The 16,364-nt window shown below is 33.4% G+C and overlaps 1 protein-coding gene across 1 annotated transcript; it reads right to left on the reverse strand.

The window, feature by feature from the left end:
• Positions 1-383: 383 nt before the first annotated feature.
• On the reverse strand, positions 384-9,555 carry LOC113751340 (RNA-dependent RNA polymerase 1-like). The gene is made up of 4 exons (XM_027295316.1): positions 9,025-9,555; positions 5,084-6,942; positions 2,188-2,338; positions 384-1,372 (listed from the first exon to the last, which is right to left on the reverse strand). Exons 1-4 carry the CDS (start codon positions 9,532-9,534, stop codon positions 497-499), a joined length of 3,396 nt encoding a protein of 1,131 aa, XP_027151117.1. The 5' UTR covers positions 9,535-9,555; the 3' UTR covers positions 384-496.
• Positions 9,556-16,364: the final 6,809 nt, after the last annotated feature.

Consider the following 16,364-nt stretch of genomic DNA (forward strand, 5'->3'; position numbering starts at 1 on the left):
GATTTTGCTAAATCTAATTATGGAAAATGATTATAGAGAATCAGCAAAAACTAATTTTTAGATGAGTATGGATTTTTGTGTTTTTTTTTTTTTTGTTATAGTAAAATCTAAAATTTGAATACAAAAGTAAATGAGAACCTCTCAAAAATGAATTATTTTATAATCACAATCTATACTCAACTAAAATAATAAACTGAAAACAAGCGCTAATAGGGCTGAAGCTAACTTTTGTGGAGCATAAGTGGATACATTTAATCTACCCATACATTACCAAGTCAAAAACCGATGGCAACCACCGACAGAAAGCAAGGGGTAACTTTATTTTTTTATCTCACATACATCAAATCGTTACAATACATTTTTCTACAAAAGTTAAAAAAAAAAAAAAAAACAATCTAAACAAGGCCAAAGTTATTAGAATACAAATCAGATTTTAGATTATAACTCACTGTATAGGCATACAAGGGTGCACTCTCAACTGAATCCGCATATATACTTATTGGCTTGAAAAATAAAATGCGGTTAGGCGCAAGAGAATGGCAGCTGCAATAGCACTAGTGACAATTGGGGAGAGGGAACGTGGTGCTGCAATGAGCTGAGACCTTCCGCTGCTCCCCTTTTTAATCTGAATCAGCTTGTCATGGACACACCATGGGAAACTAATGTAGTGAGCCCGGTTCAGTCCCGCGTTGCAGCGACCCCAGTAATCAGGATGATAAGTGACATGGTACCATGCTGATGCTTTTGCGTATGCATCATCAGAGCGACCAACATTCCTGTCGAACCAGGACCTAGCTTCCTTCATTAAGGATGTCACGGCCATTCCAACAGCTTCTGCATCATTTCTCCGGTCCAAAGATTTTGACACCCACATCATACCACTACTCAATATTTCTGCTTCAGTTTTTTTGCTATAGTAGTCCATCAAATTACCCAATTTATAATCATACTCACTTTTGTAAACAAGAGCTTCATCAACATAATCCTCAACTCCATCTACTTCCATATCAGCATCAAATGATCTTCTTGCCACTTCCCTCGTAAATGATTCAATAGAGCTTGTGAATGGTGCCTTTGGTGCCTTTTCTTTGACCTCTCGGAAAAGCTTTCCAATCACATTCTGCGACTCATACGTTTGCCTGTCAGGCTTTTCCATGAAATCAGGAAATTTTCTGACACGTAGATGAGATGGTATCTCAGCGGGAACTCCAGTCTTTGGGTAGTCAACTGCAATCGAGTGGAGCCTCGCAAGCTTTAGACATGGTTTACTCCTGGCCTTTTGTGGTTCCAGATCAGCAAAGACAGTATGGGCATGTGAAATGGTTCCCAAAGTGTCATTCATGATATAGTCGGCGAAATACTCTTCAACTTCCTGCAACAGAGAAGCGCAAGGTCTTAGCATCCTTCAATGCGGATTAGGAACTCTTCCACTTGTCCAAGTCCTTATTTGCTGGACGAAATTTGCAGTGTAAAAGCTAAAAACAAACAACTAACATAGTTCCCTGGCTAAATTCATCAAAGGCTCTTAATTTATACATAGTTCCCTTGCTAAATTCATCAAATGTTCTTAATTTATCTGGCAGTTTTATGGGTACTAAGAGAGGATATCAATAGGCTCCAACCATTTACTGTCAATGAAAAACAGCAACACTTTATTCTTTGTCTTGTCTAAAGATGGATAATCTCTATAACCATCTCAAATTGACCAAGCTAAGGAGGCTGAACAGAAAGAAATTTATTAGGACATAATTACACCACTGCTATAGGTTAAAGGTAGAAAACTAGTATATTCTGTAACTTATGAACGTAGAAAACCATATATTCTGTAACTTATGCTGTCAAATAAATTAGTTCGAAGGAAGATCAGAATACAAAATTGCTGATGTCTCGGGAATGAATAAAGCAAGATGATGAACGCTAGCATAGCCGAAAGAAATACTCCAATGCTTCATACTGAAAACGAAAGTGTCAAGAACCACAACTAGGCGTCAATCATGTTTGTACTTTGTACTACACCACTGCTCTGATAATTAGTCACTAGACAGAGATTCAAAGTAGAAAGTAGAAGGCAGGTTCCTTTCCTACTCATCAAGCTGTGGATTCAATAATCCACCTCCCCTTCCCAATAGAAATAGCTATTAAAAAATTAAGTTCTGCTACAGCATTTTTGTATTAAAGTATTAGTACCTCAATTATAACTTCATGATCCAACTGCTTTGGAGGTACAGGAGTGTAATCCATAGGTTCGTCCGGCCGAGGTGGAATCAGGTCAGCATCCCAACCAACAAAGTAAATGTCTCCATCCAAATCGCTTCCAGAGCATTCATTTGGATGAGGCCTGTAATAATTGACATCAGAATCAGAAAGAAACATTGAGAAACCATGATATCAATCACACTAGCTATATCCTACATAATAATTTCAATTAGTTGGTCTTCAGAAGCTTAAAACATAGGAGTCCCTTGTTTATCCAAATTGAGCTTTACTAAGCACATTAGATATCATAGTGAACCCTTAAATTCAATCATTTGCTTCTAGTAAAGATATCCTGACCCATGTTACCGGAGTGGTTTTCAGGAAATATTTTGCCAGCATAATAAGCCGTAATCATAACCGTGCTTCAGCTCCCAGATTTGCTGCAGTTTCAAGCTTTCTAAATGCAGATTAGCAGTTCTCGAGTTTTTCTACATACAGCCTTGATAAAGAAGCTTATTAAACTGTCGTATTCACCTTATTTTAAACAACACAAACTCACGAACAGAAGCCATTCTAGCAAACTCTTCCAAATCCTGAATCATCTGCACTAGTTCTTCCTCGTGCTCTTAAGAAAACTAGTAACAACTCACATGCTTTGCATGTGAATATATATTTTCGCAAGATATAGAACCATAATATATTAAATTTCTGTGTAAAACTTTGATTGCTGGCATAATATAAACTAGGAAACTATATAATCAACAAAATTAATCACTTGGTAGTTGTACAAAATGTTTATTGTGTACAAAATAATTAAAAGTTTATTGTGCATTCTACCATTATAAAAACTTTGAACATAGAAGATTATCATATTTAAGTTAAGTTCTTGGTATAATATTGACTAAGAAACTATATAATAAATAAAATCAAGCAATTGCTAGTTGTAAAAAATGTTTATTATATACAAAGCAAATAAAAGTTTATTGAACCCTAGAAGATTATCATATCTAAACTAAGTTATTCTATATTTTACTTGGATTGTGTCAAATTTTTAATATTGTGCCAAATCAGTTTATGCAACAAAATCTAAGCAAAATACATACTAAAACATTCTGATTTGGATGCAACAAATTTTTATCAATTTCATTAGTTGTAAACCTTTCTTGCTATATTTTTTATAATTAACGATATATTTTTTTGAAGTTTTCCTAGTCAATATTGCATAATGTACTGAATTTAATCATCAATTTAATCTTTTGTTTTCTCATTAATTGTTTATAACCTTTTGTTTTCTTATTAATCGTGATTTTCTTCTAAACCAATATGTATAAAAAATACAATTAACTTTAATTATCACGCATAAGAATGTAATAATCGGAAATAATTTTAACACATACAATAATTGGAGATAAAGAAAATAATTAGCGAATATAGTTGTAAATGGGCATTTAATAATTTTAATTACCAACATTTTTGAGATGTAACTTATTGAAACTTTTCATTTTTCTTATGAGTGTCATGATTGAGATGCAATAACTCTAATTAAAAGACATGAGGGTAATTTAGACATAACAAAAACTAAGATCAAAATATACTTACATTCTTACACTCCCTATTGCCAAAACTCATTATAATTTTTATGTGCTTTAAGAAATTTTTTCTTCCTTGTGTCCTTACAGGTTCATTTCACAATCCATTCTAGACCCTGTTTTGTGTATTAGTTTTCTTAAACTGCTAGAAATAGCTACTGTGTAAAAATTATCTCGCATCCGCTCTTTTCTTTCCCAAGAATCATCATTAAACAACTATTGAAGATTAGCAATAACGAAGACCCAAGAGTACACAAATATATCAGGTAAAAAGTAATAATACTGATTCCTTGATTTGTTTAATAGCAAAATTTTGAAAGAGAACCCTCAATAGTGAAGCCAGATTTTTTCTGGCCATGAAACTGATACCTTAATAATCATTCGCTGAATACGAAATCCTTTCTTTTTTTTTAACCTTAATTAATAGATTAGTACTTTGCTAAAAACCTTAAGAGGAAAGACTGGAAAGTTCCCTAAGTCTAGGATGTATGATCTTAAAGACCTAATAAGCAGCTCAAGATCCAGTCCAAGCACAGCATTTTATTTAAGACCTTTAGCCAAGAATTCATTCAACTTCACTTGCAACAAGCCAGGTGATGCAAAAAGAAATCTCTTAGGTCTTCCTTGAATGTAAAAGATTGTAACGAAGGAAAAGACATCTTAGGTCAGGACATGAGATATGAAACAATAAAATGAATCAAACATTTCCTGACTGCATTTAGATAACTCTGCCAATTAGCCAAGGAAAGCTATCTGCATGCGTGCCCATTTAGATAACTCTACCAAAAGAATCCCTTTTGCCAATAAATCGATAACCAAATAGTGTAATGGTGGGAATGGAACACAAATAAACATTCATTTTGTTAATATTCTTCGTTACCAATGCTCTCTTAGGGCTTACACATTGTTTATGCTCTCGAAAGTTTCTAAGGAATGCTTGTTTTTGCTCTCGAAAGTTTCTAAGGAATGTAGTCAAGCGACCAAATCACACCCAAGACAGCCATCTGCTATTTGCATTTCATGCAAGAAAATGTAAACTGCTCTTTCGTACCAGTAACTAGGCAAAATAAGAGAAGAATCTCTTTTTACTTCAACTCCTGTTTGACTTAAATGTTATTAAAGAACAGTAGAAGAATATCAATTAACAGTTCTCACAGAAACAAAAGAAACTAATGGATCTTAGGCTACCTGTATATTTCCAATTCATCTTCAAGAATCTAATCTCAATTCCAGAAACTTCAACATTCTCTGTATGAGTTACACATAAACCATATAAAAGATCTCAAAACAATATTTACCTCTTTCCTTTCTGGGGGAAGACAATACAGTCCACCATATGATGTAATTCTGGCACATCAACAGCTTTTAGAATACGGATGTCACCAGGGTGCAAGCACGGATTTTTTGCAACCGCCACCTTCTCCTCAAGAATATTATTGTGCTTAGAATACGGGATAGAATCATCATAAAACTGCCCACGCCCAGCACCAGAGAACTGAACAAACACTTGGCCATATTCCAAGGTTCTGGTTTCATCCAGACATCCCATCATTAATCTTCCATTCGGTATAAATATCCTTGTTTTAGTCCGCAAGTCCAGCAGTTTCGATGCCCGGAAAGCTTGCAGCATCATTGAAAGAAATGGTTCAGAATCAGGCTTATAGCCACATTTCAGCATCTCCTTGAGAACATTTGCGATCTGTCCAGGAGCCATTAATTTTAAAGCCTCATGTGCCTTCGCTGGATCAGTTAGAATAGTGTCCAACTGGGCAACTGCTTCTCTCTGCTTCTTTTCAAATACAACATCCTCGACCCCCAGGGTAGACAAAAGAGTAATTATCTGGCGATTGAGGAAACAAGGCTGGTATTTACTAAACTGTAAAACATCCAACTTGGTGTTATTGGATTCATATTTCTTCATGCTCTGTCTCAGCGACAACTTCTTTGATGAAGTGGGATCAACAGCCACAACACCTTTAAAGCCACCATACCGAATTTGAAAAGCAGACGGAGTGGAGCTTAGGCCATATTTCGTGGCAACTTGCCTTGCAAATTGAGCAGAGATTTTCCCAATGCCATCAGAGAAGACATACTCGACTGTAGAGCGGTAAGCATCTCTTACCTTTATGTCAGGAATCGTTTCAATCTCACGATTACCAACATTTAGTGTTTCCCTGGAAGAACCGAAAGATTGACCAAGCCTGGCAGCATGTTTCGCCACATTTCTTATCTCACTAAAATCACCCATCCATCTTCTTATATCAGCAGCAGTAAGATCGGATCTCGAAGCAAACATCCATACTGAATTTTCCTTTAATTGACTTGAAGAATATGCAAGGAATTGAAACTCTTTATCCCCAATAACTATGCCATTTTTCAGTGTTGACAGTATTCTCTCGTAAATTTCCGTCCTTCCATTCTCTTTTGCACCTTTACGAGGTGACAAGTCTGATGGAAACATCTTATTCCTCTCTTCATCAGTAAACGAAACAATAAGAAAATTGTCAATGTACTCTGAAAAGTGGCGCAATACACGATTAGATACAATGACCTCTGGACCACAGAAATACACTTTGCAAGGTGTAACTTGCACTCTCCGGACATCTACCAATCTATCTGCCAAAGCACGAGTACGTGATTTGGGGAGTCGCCGGAGCTTGTCATACTTATCATACTGCTCCTTGAGCCACTGCACCGGCTCATAGCAGCACTCTTTCAATGTGTGTAGCTTCTCTAGGGCATGTTCTATGTATTTGACATCTATTCTTTTTGGATCAACAAGCCTGAAGAAATTAGCATCTAGTGATGGCCCTGGAAGACATCCGGTCTGTACTAAACAACAGACCTGGAACAAGATTTCATATGGCACATATAGTCCTTGGGGAGGACGCAGAATAGGAACTAAAACCAAATTGTCTGAATAGGGGAAACCATTTTCCAGCATAAATTGGCTGTCACTTTCTTTGTACCAAGGAAAATAATCACCTAAATTTGGCAGTTGAATACCAGGAGGAAGCTTCAAGCATATGCCAGACGATTGCCCAATGCAAGATGAAGTGAAATCTGTCGTCCTGACCCACTGGTCATATGGAGTTTCCTTAAAGTAGCGATCGGGGGATTCTTCAAGTTTTTTGGAAATCCGAGGAGCACCAGATAACTAAGTCATAAGTGTGCATGTCAATATTCAAACTCATAAACAATAATTTCACATCAATATGGTAACAGAAACTCATTTGTAAAACAAAACAAAGAGTGGAAAAAATGCATGCTGGTTATTTGCCATATGACTTTCGTATTTTGGATGCGTTTCAGAGTTCAAATCATGGTTAATACTGGCAGCAAAAAGGGTTGATCCCAAAGGCCTTCAAAAGAGGTACTGAAGACATAAAAATATGTTCACGTAACAGTGAGAAAGAAAAGAAATATGGCTAAGCTGTTTGCAGGCTTAAATGAATTATGTTCCAGATGATCCCTGCAAATGATCAACTGCAGTTGAGAGAGGAGAGAGAAAAAAAGTTACAGCATTGAAATATAATAACAGCAGAACCATTTTTTTTTTCTCACACAAGTGTTGCAACCCATTATTTCTCACACCTAATGCATCTATCTATCCATATGTATCTATCTATCCAATTTAGAAAGAGACGATTTTTCATGTGGCACCTAATGGAGTTTCAATATACAAAAAGTTGTGACACATTTATAACTAAAATATCAATATTAAACTGAAAAAAAAAAAAGAAAATCTAAAATTGCACTGTATAAACCATTATTATCATTAATAGAAACCCCTCAAAACAAATAAAACTGAAAAAAATTGAAAACTATTCATAAAATGATATAAAGTGAATAACAAATGAATTAAAAAGTTGGAAATACAATTCAAACAATACCAAAGATAACATCCAATCACTAATATCCAGAGGAAGACAAACATTTTTATTGGCAACAATATAGTAATACTTTATTTATATTGGTTTGAGCAAACCAAATCCATCCATCAACCCATGTAGAAGCCATCGCCAATGACAAAAAACAATTATAATAAGAGTAACCTTAAAATGAAGAATGATATACAAATTATTTTTAATGGTATTCAAAATACTATTATTTTTCTAATGATTACATATATTTATTGTATTAGTGAATAATGTTTGCGGTTATGGAATGAAAAGCTTTGAAATAAAGTAAATTTCATTTATGGTAACAAATGTAATTAAACAAATTTAGTGCATTTTGATAATTGACAATAATGGTAGCAGTTATGGATATTAAAAGCTGGCAACTGAAAATATAAGACACTGCAATATACCAAGTTTTGATATTAAAATTGTTAATTAGTCACAATTTTCGTTCCAATTCAATGATCATCAAAAAACACTGATATTGAAACCAAAAATACTGTGCTCATATGAAAAAAGTAGACTTTCTTTGCATTGGATTGTGCTAAAAGTTATGAATAAAAGAAAATAAAAATGGAAAAAATTCAAATATCTTTATCTACGGAATTTCAATTGTCAGAATGTACAAGCCAAAAAAAGCTTTATATAGTGGATCATTTATACTCCATTATTGACAAAAATAGCAATAAAAAGAATACAAAGAATTCAAGTTACATGTATGTTTATTTTTCTGGTTTAATTATATTCTTCGTTTATAAAAAAATGTAATGATTGTGGTTTATATGTAATAAAATCATGAATATACAATAATTTTGGTAAAACATGATATTAACAATATTTGATATGTTATAGAGTTCAAGGTATAAATCAAACAATGTTTGGTTCATGATTCCAAATTTAATTTTAAAGGACATGTTAACTGCATTGGAATGTTTCTATCTCTTTCCATTTGATAAAATTTTTAAAAGTAACTGGCTAAAGAAAATAAATAACATAAAAATACAATATTATGAGATCATGGAGGTATAAAAAAGGTGTTCTTCACCTAATACAGATAAATTGACTGATGGTTGAGTTGTTGGGTGAAATTTAAGACAACACAAATGTAACTTGGACAAAAAGGAACCTGGAAGAGATTACAACTAAGTGTTTAGAAATGTAATGCAAGGCCAACTATTATTGCTGTCACACATTTTTGACAGCCAAACTACCATGTCAAGGCAGAAGGATACTCTAGAGATATGCAGTGAAACGTAGGCCAAAAATTATGGAATCAAAAGGGATCAAAGATGCAGAACCAACAGGACACATCAAATCTTTTATTTGAACGACCAAACCTGTATGAGGAGAAACTCTGCTGCTTGACCACGTCGATGCAGTACAATCTGCCATATGTTTTCACGGGATAATTCAAGCTTGTAGTCATCAGAGTGAAACTGCAAAATAAAATACATTCTCTTCATTCCAATTCCGAATCTAACTGAAACATTTGCCACATTCCATAGCACTGAAAACCTATTCTCTGACACCGGACACCCAAAGTTCAAAACTATTTGCTCCATGTGATGCTCATAGGTTATAGGCGACGCAAACCAATCTTTGTCGTCTTCTGAAGCCCTCAAATATGAAGAACCATAATAAAGGCGTTCCTTTGGCAATGCCATAATGCATTCAGCGCTCCTCTCATCTGTGAATTGGACCCTAGCATTTGATCTAGGTCCTCCTCGTTTGGGCTGCTTAACCTCTAAAGCATATACTGTTCCCTGACCTGTGAATCCTTCCAAAAACTCGACTACTTCTGCAGCCAAGACATCAAGGAAACCAAATATATGAATTGTCTTTCCCATGCAGCTGAACTTCACTGCCAATTCTATTAACAGAATTTTGTATCAGAATGCTCCTGTAAAGGTCAGAGCATGAAAGAGTCAGACAACTATTGATTGGTTATTTATAAGATTGCTAATCGACAGACAGAGGAGATGTAATAGCACGAAAAGGACAAGAAAATACACACATCCAAGGTACATTTTGACATTACCGCCTCTATTTTAGTTAATCTGAGAGGCTAAGACAGTTCATTTTGACAGAATTTTTCTTCTTTTTCATTCCACTGCCCTACTTTCTTTAAGTCATGCTTGGATCCCCTAGAATCCAATACAACTCAGAGACCATACCAGCATAACGGACCTAATAGAACCTTAAAGTTCTAAGAAAATGCTTCCCGTTTCTTTCCCTCCGAATCTAAGAAACCGGGGAAAAAAAAGGCTGCAATAGAAGCATAAACAAAGGGGAAAAAGAGAATTTTTTACTTCCTTACCAGCATGCAGATGCAGCAAATTTGCAAATCCACTACATATTAAAACTTGCAAATCCACTACATATTAAAACAGTGAACAAAATAACAAGTCACAGATCACGTCATCATATTATATGTAACAAAGAACTTTTTAGTCAAGACTCAAGACAGAGGCATGAAGGGATCAAATACTAATCCAATATGATAAACAATAAATCTTATTTTACTTGAGACCAAATCTCCAAAATGTTAGAGAAACGATGAACTAAAAACAGGATTATATAACATATATTCTCTTGTGTCTTCATTTTCGCCGGATCCTAAGCTACATGTAACCTTGGAAAAACGTTTTTTTCTTTTTTCAGATAGAGCCATTCCAATAGCAACATTTCTGACCAACTGTCTAGTGGGATTTCAAACTAAATAATAATAATAATAATAATGGCACAAGAAAAAGGAATCCTAGAGAAAACTCATTAAAAAATTTCCAAATTATGCACTAAAACCCAAACCAAACGAATTGCAACAAAGGATGATATAGTGTACATGGACCACCAGAAGTTATCGAACGTGGTAAATAACTAACATCCCTGGCAAGAAATAGGTAGAAATCAAAGTCAAAATACTTTGCTTATCTCAAGAGTGCTCTTGCTCTAATAGCATATAAATGCGAAATCCAATATATTAAGAAAGCATCTCCTGTCAACTAAAAAACAATGGCAAGATCAAAATGCAACTCCTCTGATTCTGTAATGCCCACTTCGGAGTGTTCCCTTGTCTCTTTCTTTCTTCCTTCCCTTGCATTGTACCCAAAAAAAAAAATCATTCTACAGCTTATAAACAAGATTAAAAAGCAGAAAATTTCTTCCAGAATTCAACTAAAACTACTAATTCCCATCAATAAAACCGCAGAAAAGATAGGTATCACCACTTCTATAACAACATATGCCACCAACTGCCAAAAGGGACCTTCACGGGGGTTCTAAAGAAAAAGTATCCCAGAAGAACACTGATCATTCCAAATAATGCATTAAACATTAAGCAGAAATAATCCCACAAAAAACACACCTTATCAGAGAATACAGACTTACAATACAAAAGAGCCTTCATCAAAATAAATCCAAGAGGGTCACTTTCTATCTCTATACGAAAGGGGAAGAGAAGGAAAGACTCACAAATCCAAGAGGAGGTATCACGCCCAGGTTGAAGGCCTGAAGCAAAGTGATGGTATCACAAGATGAAGCTCTCTGTTAATAATATATAGACTTTAAATATCCTTAGCGTGTGTTGTGCATGAGAGAGAAACTGTGACAAAGAATGATGGAGTCAATCCCAAGTTAATCATTCTCCACAAACAAAATAAAGAATGTCACTTTCTCCACTTTATTTTGATTGGCTAATTTCAAGGGACTCACTCTACACTAGGAATACCGTTGTTTAGGGTAAGCTACAAATTTTTTAATTTTTTTCTTTTTTAAACAGGGAAAGGTGAGATTTAAGAAGTAATAAATAAAAAAGAATTAGAAACAGACCCCTCAATCTTCCAACCTTAACCTAAGTAAGGTATAGGTGTTATAGGTGTTCAATTTTTACTTATTATTGGAATACAATGTTTATTTATTATAGGGTAAATTACATTTTACCCCCTTGTGGTTTACCCTTTTTTTACATAACCCCCCTATGGTTTCAAAAGCTATACATAACCCCCTCATGGTTTGGATTAAAGTGTCAAAGTAACGGAAATAGTCACTCGTAACGGAACTTCTAAAAATGTCGAAATTACCCTTATAAATACATGACACATTAACCCCCTATGATTTTTATATTTTACCATATAACCCCCTTATGGTTTAATACTTTACCATATAACTCCCTTATGATTTTCAAAATATACACATAACCCCCCTTGGTTAATACATAAATTTCAACCTTACATAAGGGTATTTTTGACATTTTAGGTGACGCCGTTACGAGTGACTATTTCCGTTACTTTGACACTTTAATTCAAACCATAAGGGGGTTATGTATAGCTTTTGAAACCATATGGGGGTTATGTGAAAAAATGTTAAACCACAGGGGGGTAAAGTGGAATTTGCCCTTTATTATATTTTTTTTTTGGTTTTGAGGGGAGGGGGGGTTCTTTCTATAGCAGCAACAACCATTTTAGTGTAACTTGATTTTATACAAAGGAAAATTAGGTGGAGTTATAGCCCATTTCTAATTAAAATTATTTTAGTGATGATTTTTTTTGTAATATCCCAATTTATCGATATATTCAAATTCCCGTATACGAGCAGAAAATTTTTACTTCCTCTTCCTCAAATAATTCCCTTTAATTATTTTCACTTGATTTTGTGTTCTAATTTTAGATAATTAATTTTTTTATATTCCTATTCGCTTTTGCATCTACAATTTAGATCTCATAAAAGCTAAAATATAAAATCTACCTAAATCTCTATAATCACTTTTGATAATTTGTTTTTTGTAAATTTTAGGGCAAATCAAAACAGACCTTGTATATGGTTGATGTACTAATAAGCTAAGATAGGTTTAGAGGATATCAAAGTATTGTACCTTGTGCATCACAAAATTTAATTCTTTATCATAAAAGTTAATTCCTTCTGTAATTAGGTCTATTTCTCTTTTTTTTTTTAAAAAAAAAAAAGGGATCCAAAGTAGAATATGTATCAATTTTTTTCCTAGCATGGGATTGATGAGTTTTAAGAAACGGGGAGGGAATTAGGGGTAAGATATGTATCAATAAACTTCTATATACTTGTTAATCAGTAATTTTTTTTATATTTGTAATATTTATACTAAAGTAGAACACTAGAACTGCATAACATAATTGTCCCTGCTCTCCAAGTAGGTTCTCTTTTTCATTAGACGTAATAGTAGCATAAGAATTGCGGTTAAAATGATTAATTGTTTGGACTTCACTTTTGGACTGAAATGAAAAACAATTCAGTCAAATACCCATACTTTTGTTTTAAGAAGTTATTATAGACAAAATTTGAGAAAAACCTGTTTACTAAAAACTAGTAAAAATCGAGGCTTCCAAACAGACCCTATATTCCATGTGGGTCCCGTCCCATTCTTTAGTTAAACGCTTGGTACTTTATTACGCTCGTTAAGAAAGGAAAAGTAGTTTCTTTACTTTTTTCCGTACAAGGATGATATCATTAAACTACTTTGTTTCTCCAAGAATTTATGAAAAAAGAAAAAGTGTACTTTAATGATGTATGAAGCTTACGTCGGATCCCGACAGATTATCCAATCACGAGTGCACCTCAGAGTCATGTATGGAGTAACTTTTTGCATTGCCACGTTTCGGCTTTTAATTGGCCTACGAAATTTGAAGGAACTTTTGGTTCTTTTCCGGTCCAAGGATGATATCCAAGGGTTACAAAACCTTGAGGGTTTCTTCTAATTTCTTATTTTTTTTTGTTTCTTTTTCATTTTAAGTTAGAAACCTATAAACAGTTACAAGAAGCAACTAATAAAGCAACTAAGAAAGCATGACATACCAATACTATAGATTCAGATGTGAGAATAGTTTAAAAAAAAAGGAATTGGACCATTTTTAACTTTAGAAGTGTTTTTATAGAAGATTATTTAGAAATTTTTTTGAAATAATCATTGTATCAGTTTTCATAATGTGATGTATATGAGATTTTTTCTATGATATGATGTATGCGATATAAAAAGGTGGTTATAAAAATAAAAAAGTGATTAACACGTGTCTGAAATACAATTAAATAAATAATTTTTTACACACAAAGAAATCTAAATTATTTTCATTGCATAGGGTCATGTGTTATATAGAATAGTATTTTCCTAAAACTAGATGGTCCCTCTATTATATAGATTATTTTCTTTTGACACTTGTTGCAAATTGATATATTTTATAGAATTTTTTGCCAAATGAAGACTATGTATAGAATTTTTAACTGAAATTTGAGGGATGCCAAATTAAATCAACGGCTTAATCTTTTTATAAACAATCATCCTACCTTACTTTTATCCACGGTTTGTTAGGACACAGAGTAAGAGATGAGCTATTAAAATTAAACTTTGTCTACAAAAATTCAAAAATTTCTATGCAAAGTTTCCTAAATTCAGCAGTTTGGTGACACCTCTATTTTTTTTTTTTTTTTTTTTTTTTTTTTTGCATACTTACCCTATGCTTTAAGGCACAAAATAGAAAAAGCCCATTATCTAATTCATGCGACGTGGATAGAATTTGTGCATATATCAAATTAATGATCATGTAAGTGCATAGGATGTATGTCACTCATACATATCCTAGTTTATCCCTCTTCCAAAAAGATACAGCGCCATGCAAATGCATGCACCGGTTAAATCTAGTCTTAACTTATTTTTGCGAAAAAAAAAAAGATTACACGAGAAATAAATCTAATTAGCTTTTTCAGGCTGTGTTTTTGGAGAACTTAACATGAAGAAGGTCAAAAAAGGGTCATCAGTATGCTCACCAATATATTATTTCTCTTCTGGGAATGTAGCAGTTACATTTTATGTACCAAATATAAAGTTGGCAATTTACGTTTCTTTATGGCTGTAGTACTACTTTGTTTAAAACAGCATATGTATGATTCAAGGCTTCTTTTATTTTGTACCCGGCACTCGACAAGAGGTGGGATGTCTATTTAGTTGTGTGAAGGATAGTATTTTCTCTTCTTAAGGGAGGTAAAGTCAATATTCTAAAAGTAAAGTATGAAAAAATTCATTTGAGAAAGGGAGGTAAAGTCAATATTCTAAAAGTAAAATATGAAAAAATTCATTTGAGAAGAGGACGTTTTGAACAATCTTCCCAGAAAGAACATAAGAAACACTTACGTGTTTGTACCGTTATTCCAAGCTGAAACCTCTCACCCCAGTAATCAAAAGAGATTGGATCGTACAATAAATCACTATTCACCTCTCAATTCTTATTCATTATCACTTCCATGCCTTTTAATTGGCCATCATCACAAGAAGATAAAGCTTGTGTAAAAATTGTATGTGCACACGTATTTGTCTGGATATGAGTTTATTTGGATGATTTATTTAAGATAATTACTGTAACATTTTTTGTGATGTGATATATGTGAGATAAAAAGATGATTGGGAAGATAAAAAGATGATTAAAATTTGTGAAATAAATTATTTGATCTCAATCCAAACACATATGAAGTTTTGTTTTTATATATTGATGATAAATGTCTTATATTACTAGTCTCCGAACTTTAGGAGTCAAGAGTTTGCGGCTTGTTAGCGAGATTATACACGATAATTCCCAATTAAAGAAGACACACATTTTTTTCTCCTTTTTGAGATGAGTTTTGTTTTATATATTGATGATAAATGTCTTAAACGTTACATAATTTCGAGACGTTGGTAGCAGTTTTTGAGATTGTGTTGATTTCTGTTACTTTGATAGAGTAACAGCCAAATAATATGAAGAAATCCCGAACATGCAATATACTCGAATTGAGTATGATTTAGATAAGTTGACAATTACTAGTAAAAGGTCTATATCATTGCTGCAACATAGTCGGACTGAAGCTAACTTTGGTGGAGCTCAAGTGGATTCATTTAATCTACTTGTGTACATTACTAGTCCCAAAAAAAAAATTTAAGTTACCTTAAAAAATCCCCTGTTAAAAAAAATTAGGAAAAAGTTACCTTATGTGGATAACTTAAAGATGAATACAAGGAATTGAAAGATACTTCCAGTTCCAGTTCATGACTCAGATTTAAGTACTCATCAGTGTAATACCAATGTAATATTAGCATAAGCAATAAAAAGAAACAGGGAAGTCTTATTGGCTTTTGAAACATTTCATCAACAATTAATTCATCTCGTTACTCAATTAATCAGTTATTAAATGTGATAAAATGGGAGAATGTAAGCATATATTTTCTAGTAAGTATTGTTTCATTAAAATGTAACTCCTCTCTTGTATTCTAGATTACAATTAATGGTACAAGCATGCAAGCAGTGGTGGAGTTAGGATCTAAAGTCAAGAGGGACAATTGTCTATTATTGGACAATATAAGGATTGGATTGAGAACCAACTATATTGATGGTAGTTGGAGTTGGTCAACTTCAAAACAACTATCTTGGTACTATTAGTAACTACAAAATGCAAAAAATACCTCATTTCTTACATAATATGATGTATTATATTATTAATTGATAGTTAGCAAGAAGTGACTAATCTTAAGAAATCTTAGTGTGGCCAATAAATTTGTCAAACTATCCAAAGTTACTTAGTGAAATTCTCAAATATGTATTTCCTTGAAAAGCAAAAGTTAGAATTAGCATTTTCACTCATTTTATTAGTTAGTTGAATAACTAATATTAGTGTTTTACAAAAT

This window comes from Coffea eugenioides, chromosome 11 (assembly GCF_003713205.1).
Source record: "Coffea eugenioides isolate CCC68of chromosome 11, Ceug_1.0, whole genome shotgun sequence".
Taxonomy (NCBI): Eukaryota; Viridiplantae; Streptophyta; class Magnoliopsida; order Gentianales; family Rubiaceae; genus Coffea; species Coffea eugenioides.

Excerpts from the sequence above, each read along its gene's own strand:
- LOC113751340 (XM_027295316.1), bottom strand. The coding sequence starts at position 9,534 with ATGGGAAAGACAATTCATATATTTGGTTTCCTTGATGTCTTGGCTGCA. Across the intron at positions 6,943-9,024 it reads CAGAGTTTCTCCTCATACAG|TTATCTGGTGCTCCTCGGAT; the intron begins GTTTGGTCGTTC and ends CTTATGACTTAG. Across the intron at positions 1,373-2,187 it reads ATCATGAAGTTATAATTGAG|GAAGTTGAAGAGTATTTCGC; the intron begins GTACTAATACTT and ends TCTCTGTTGCAG.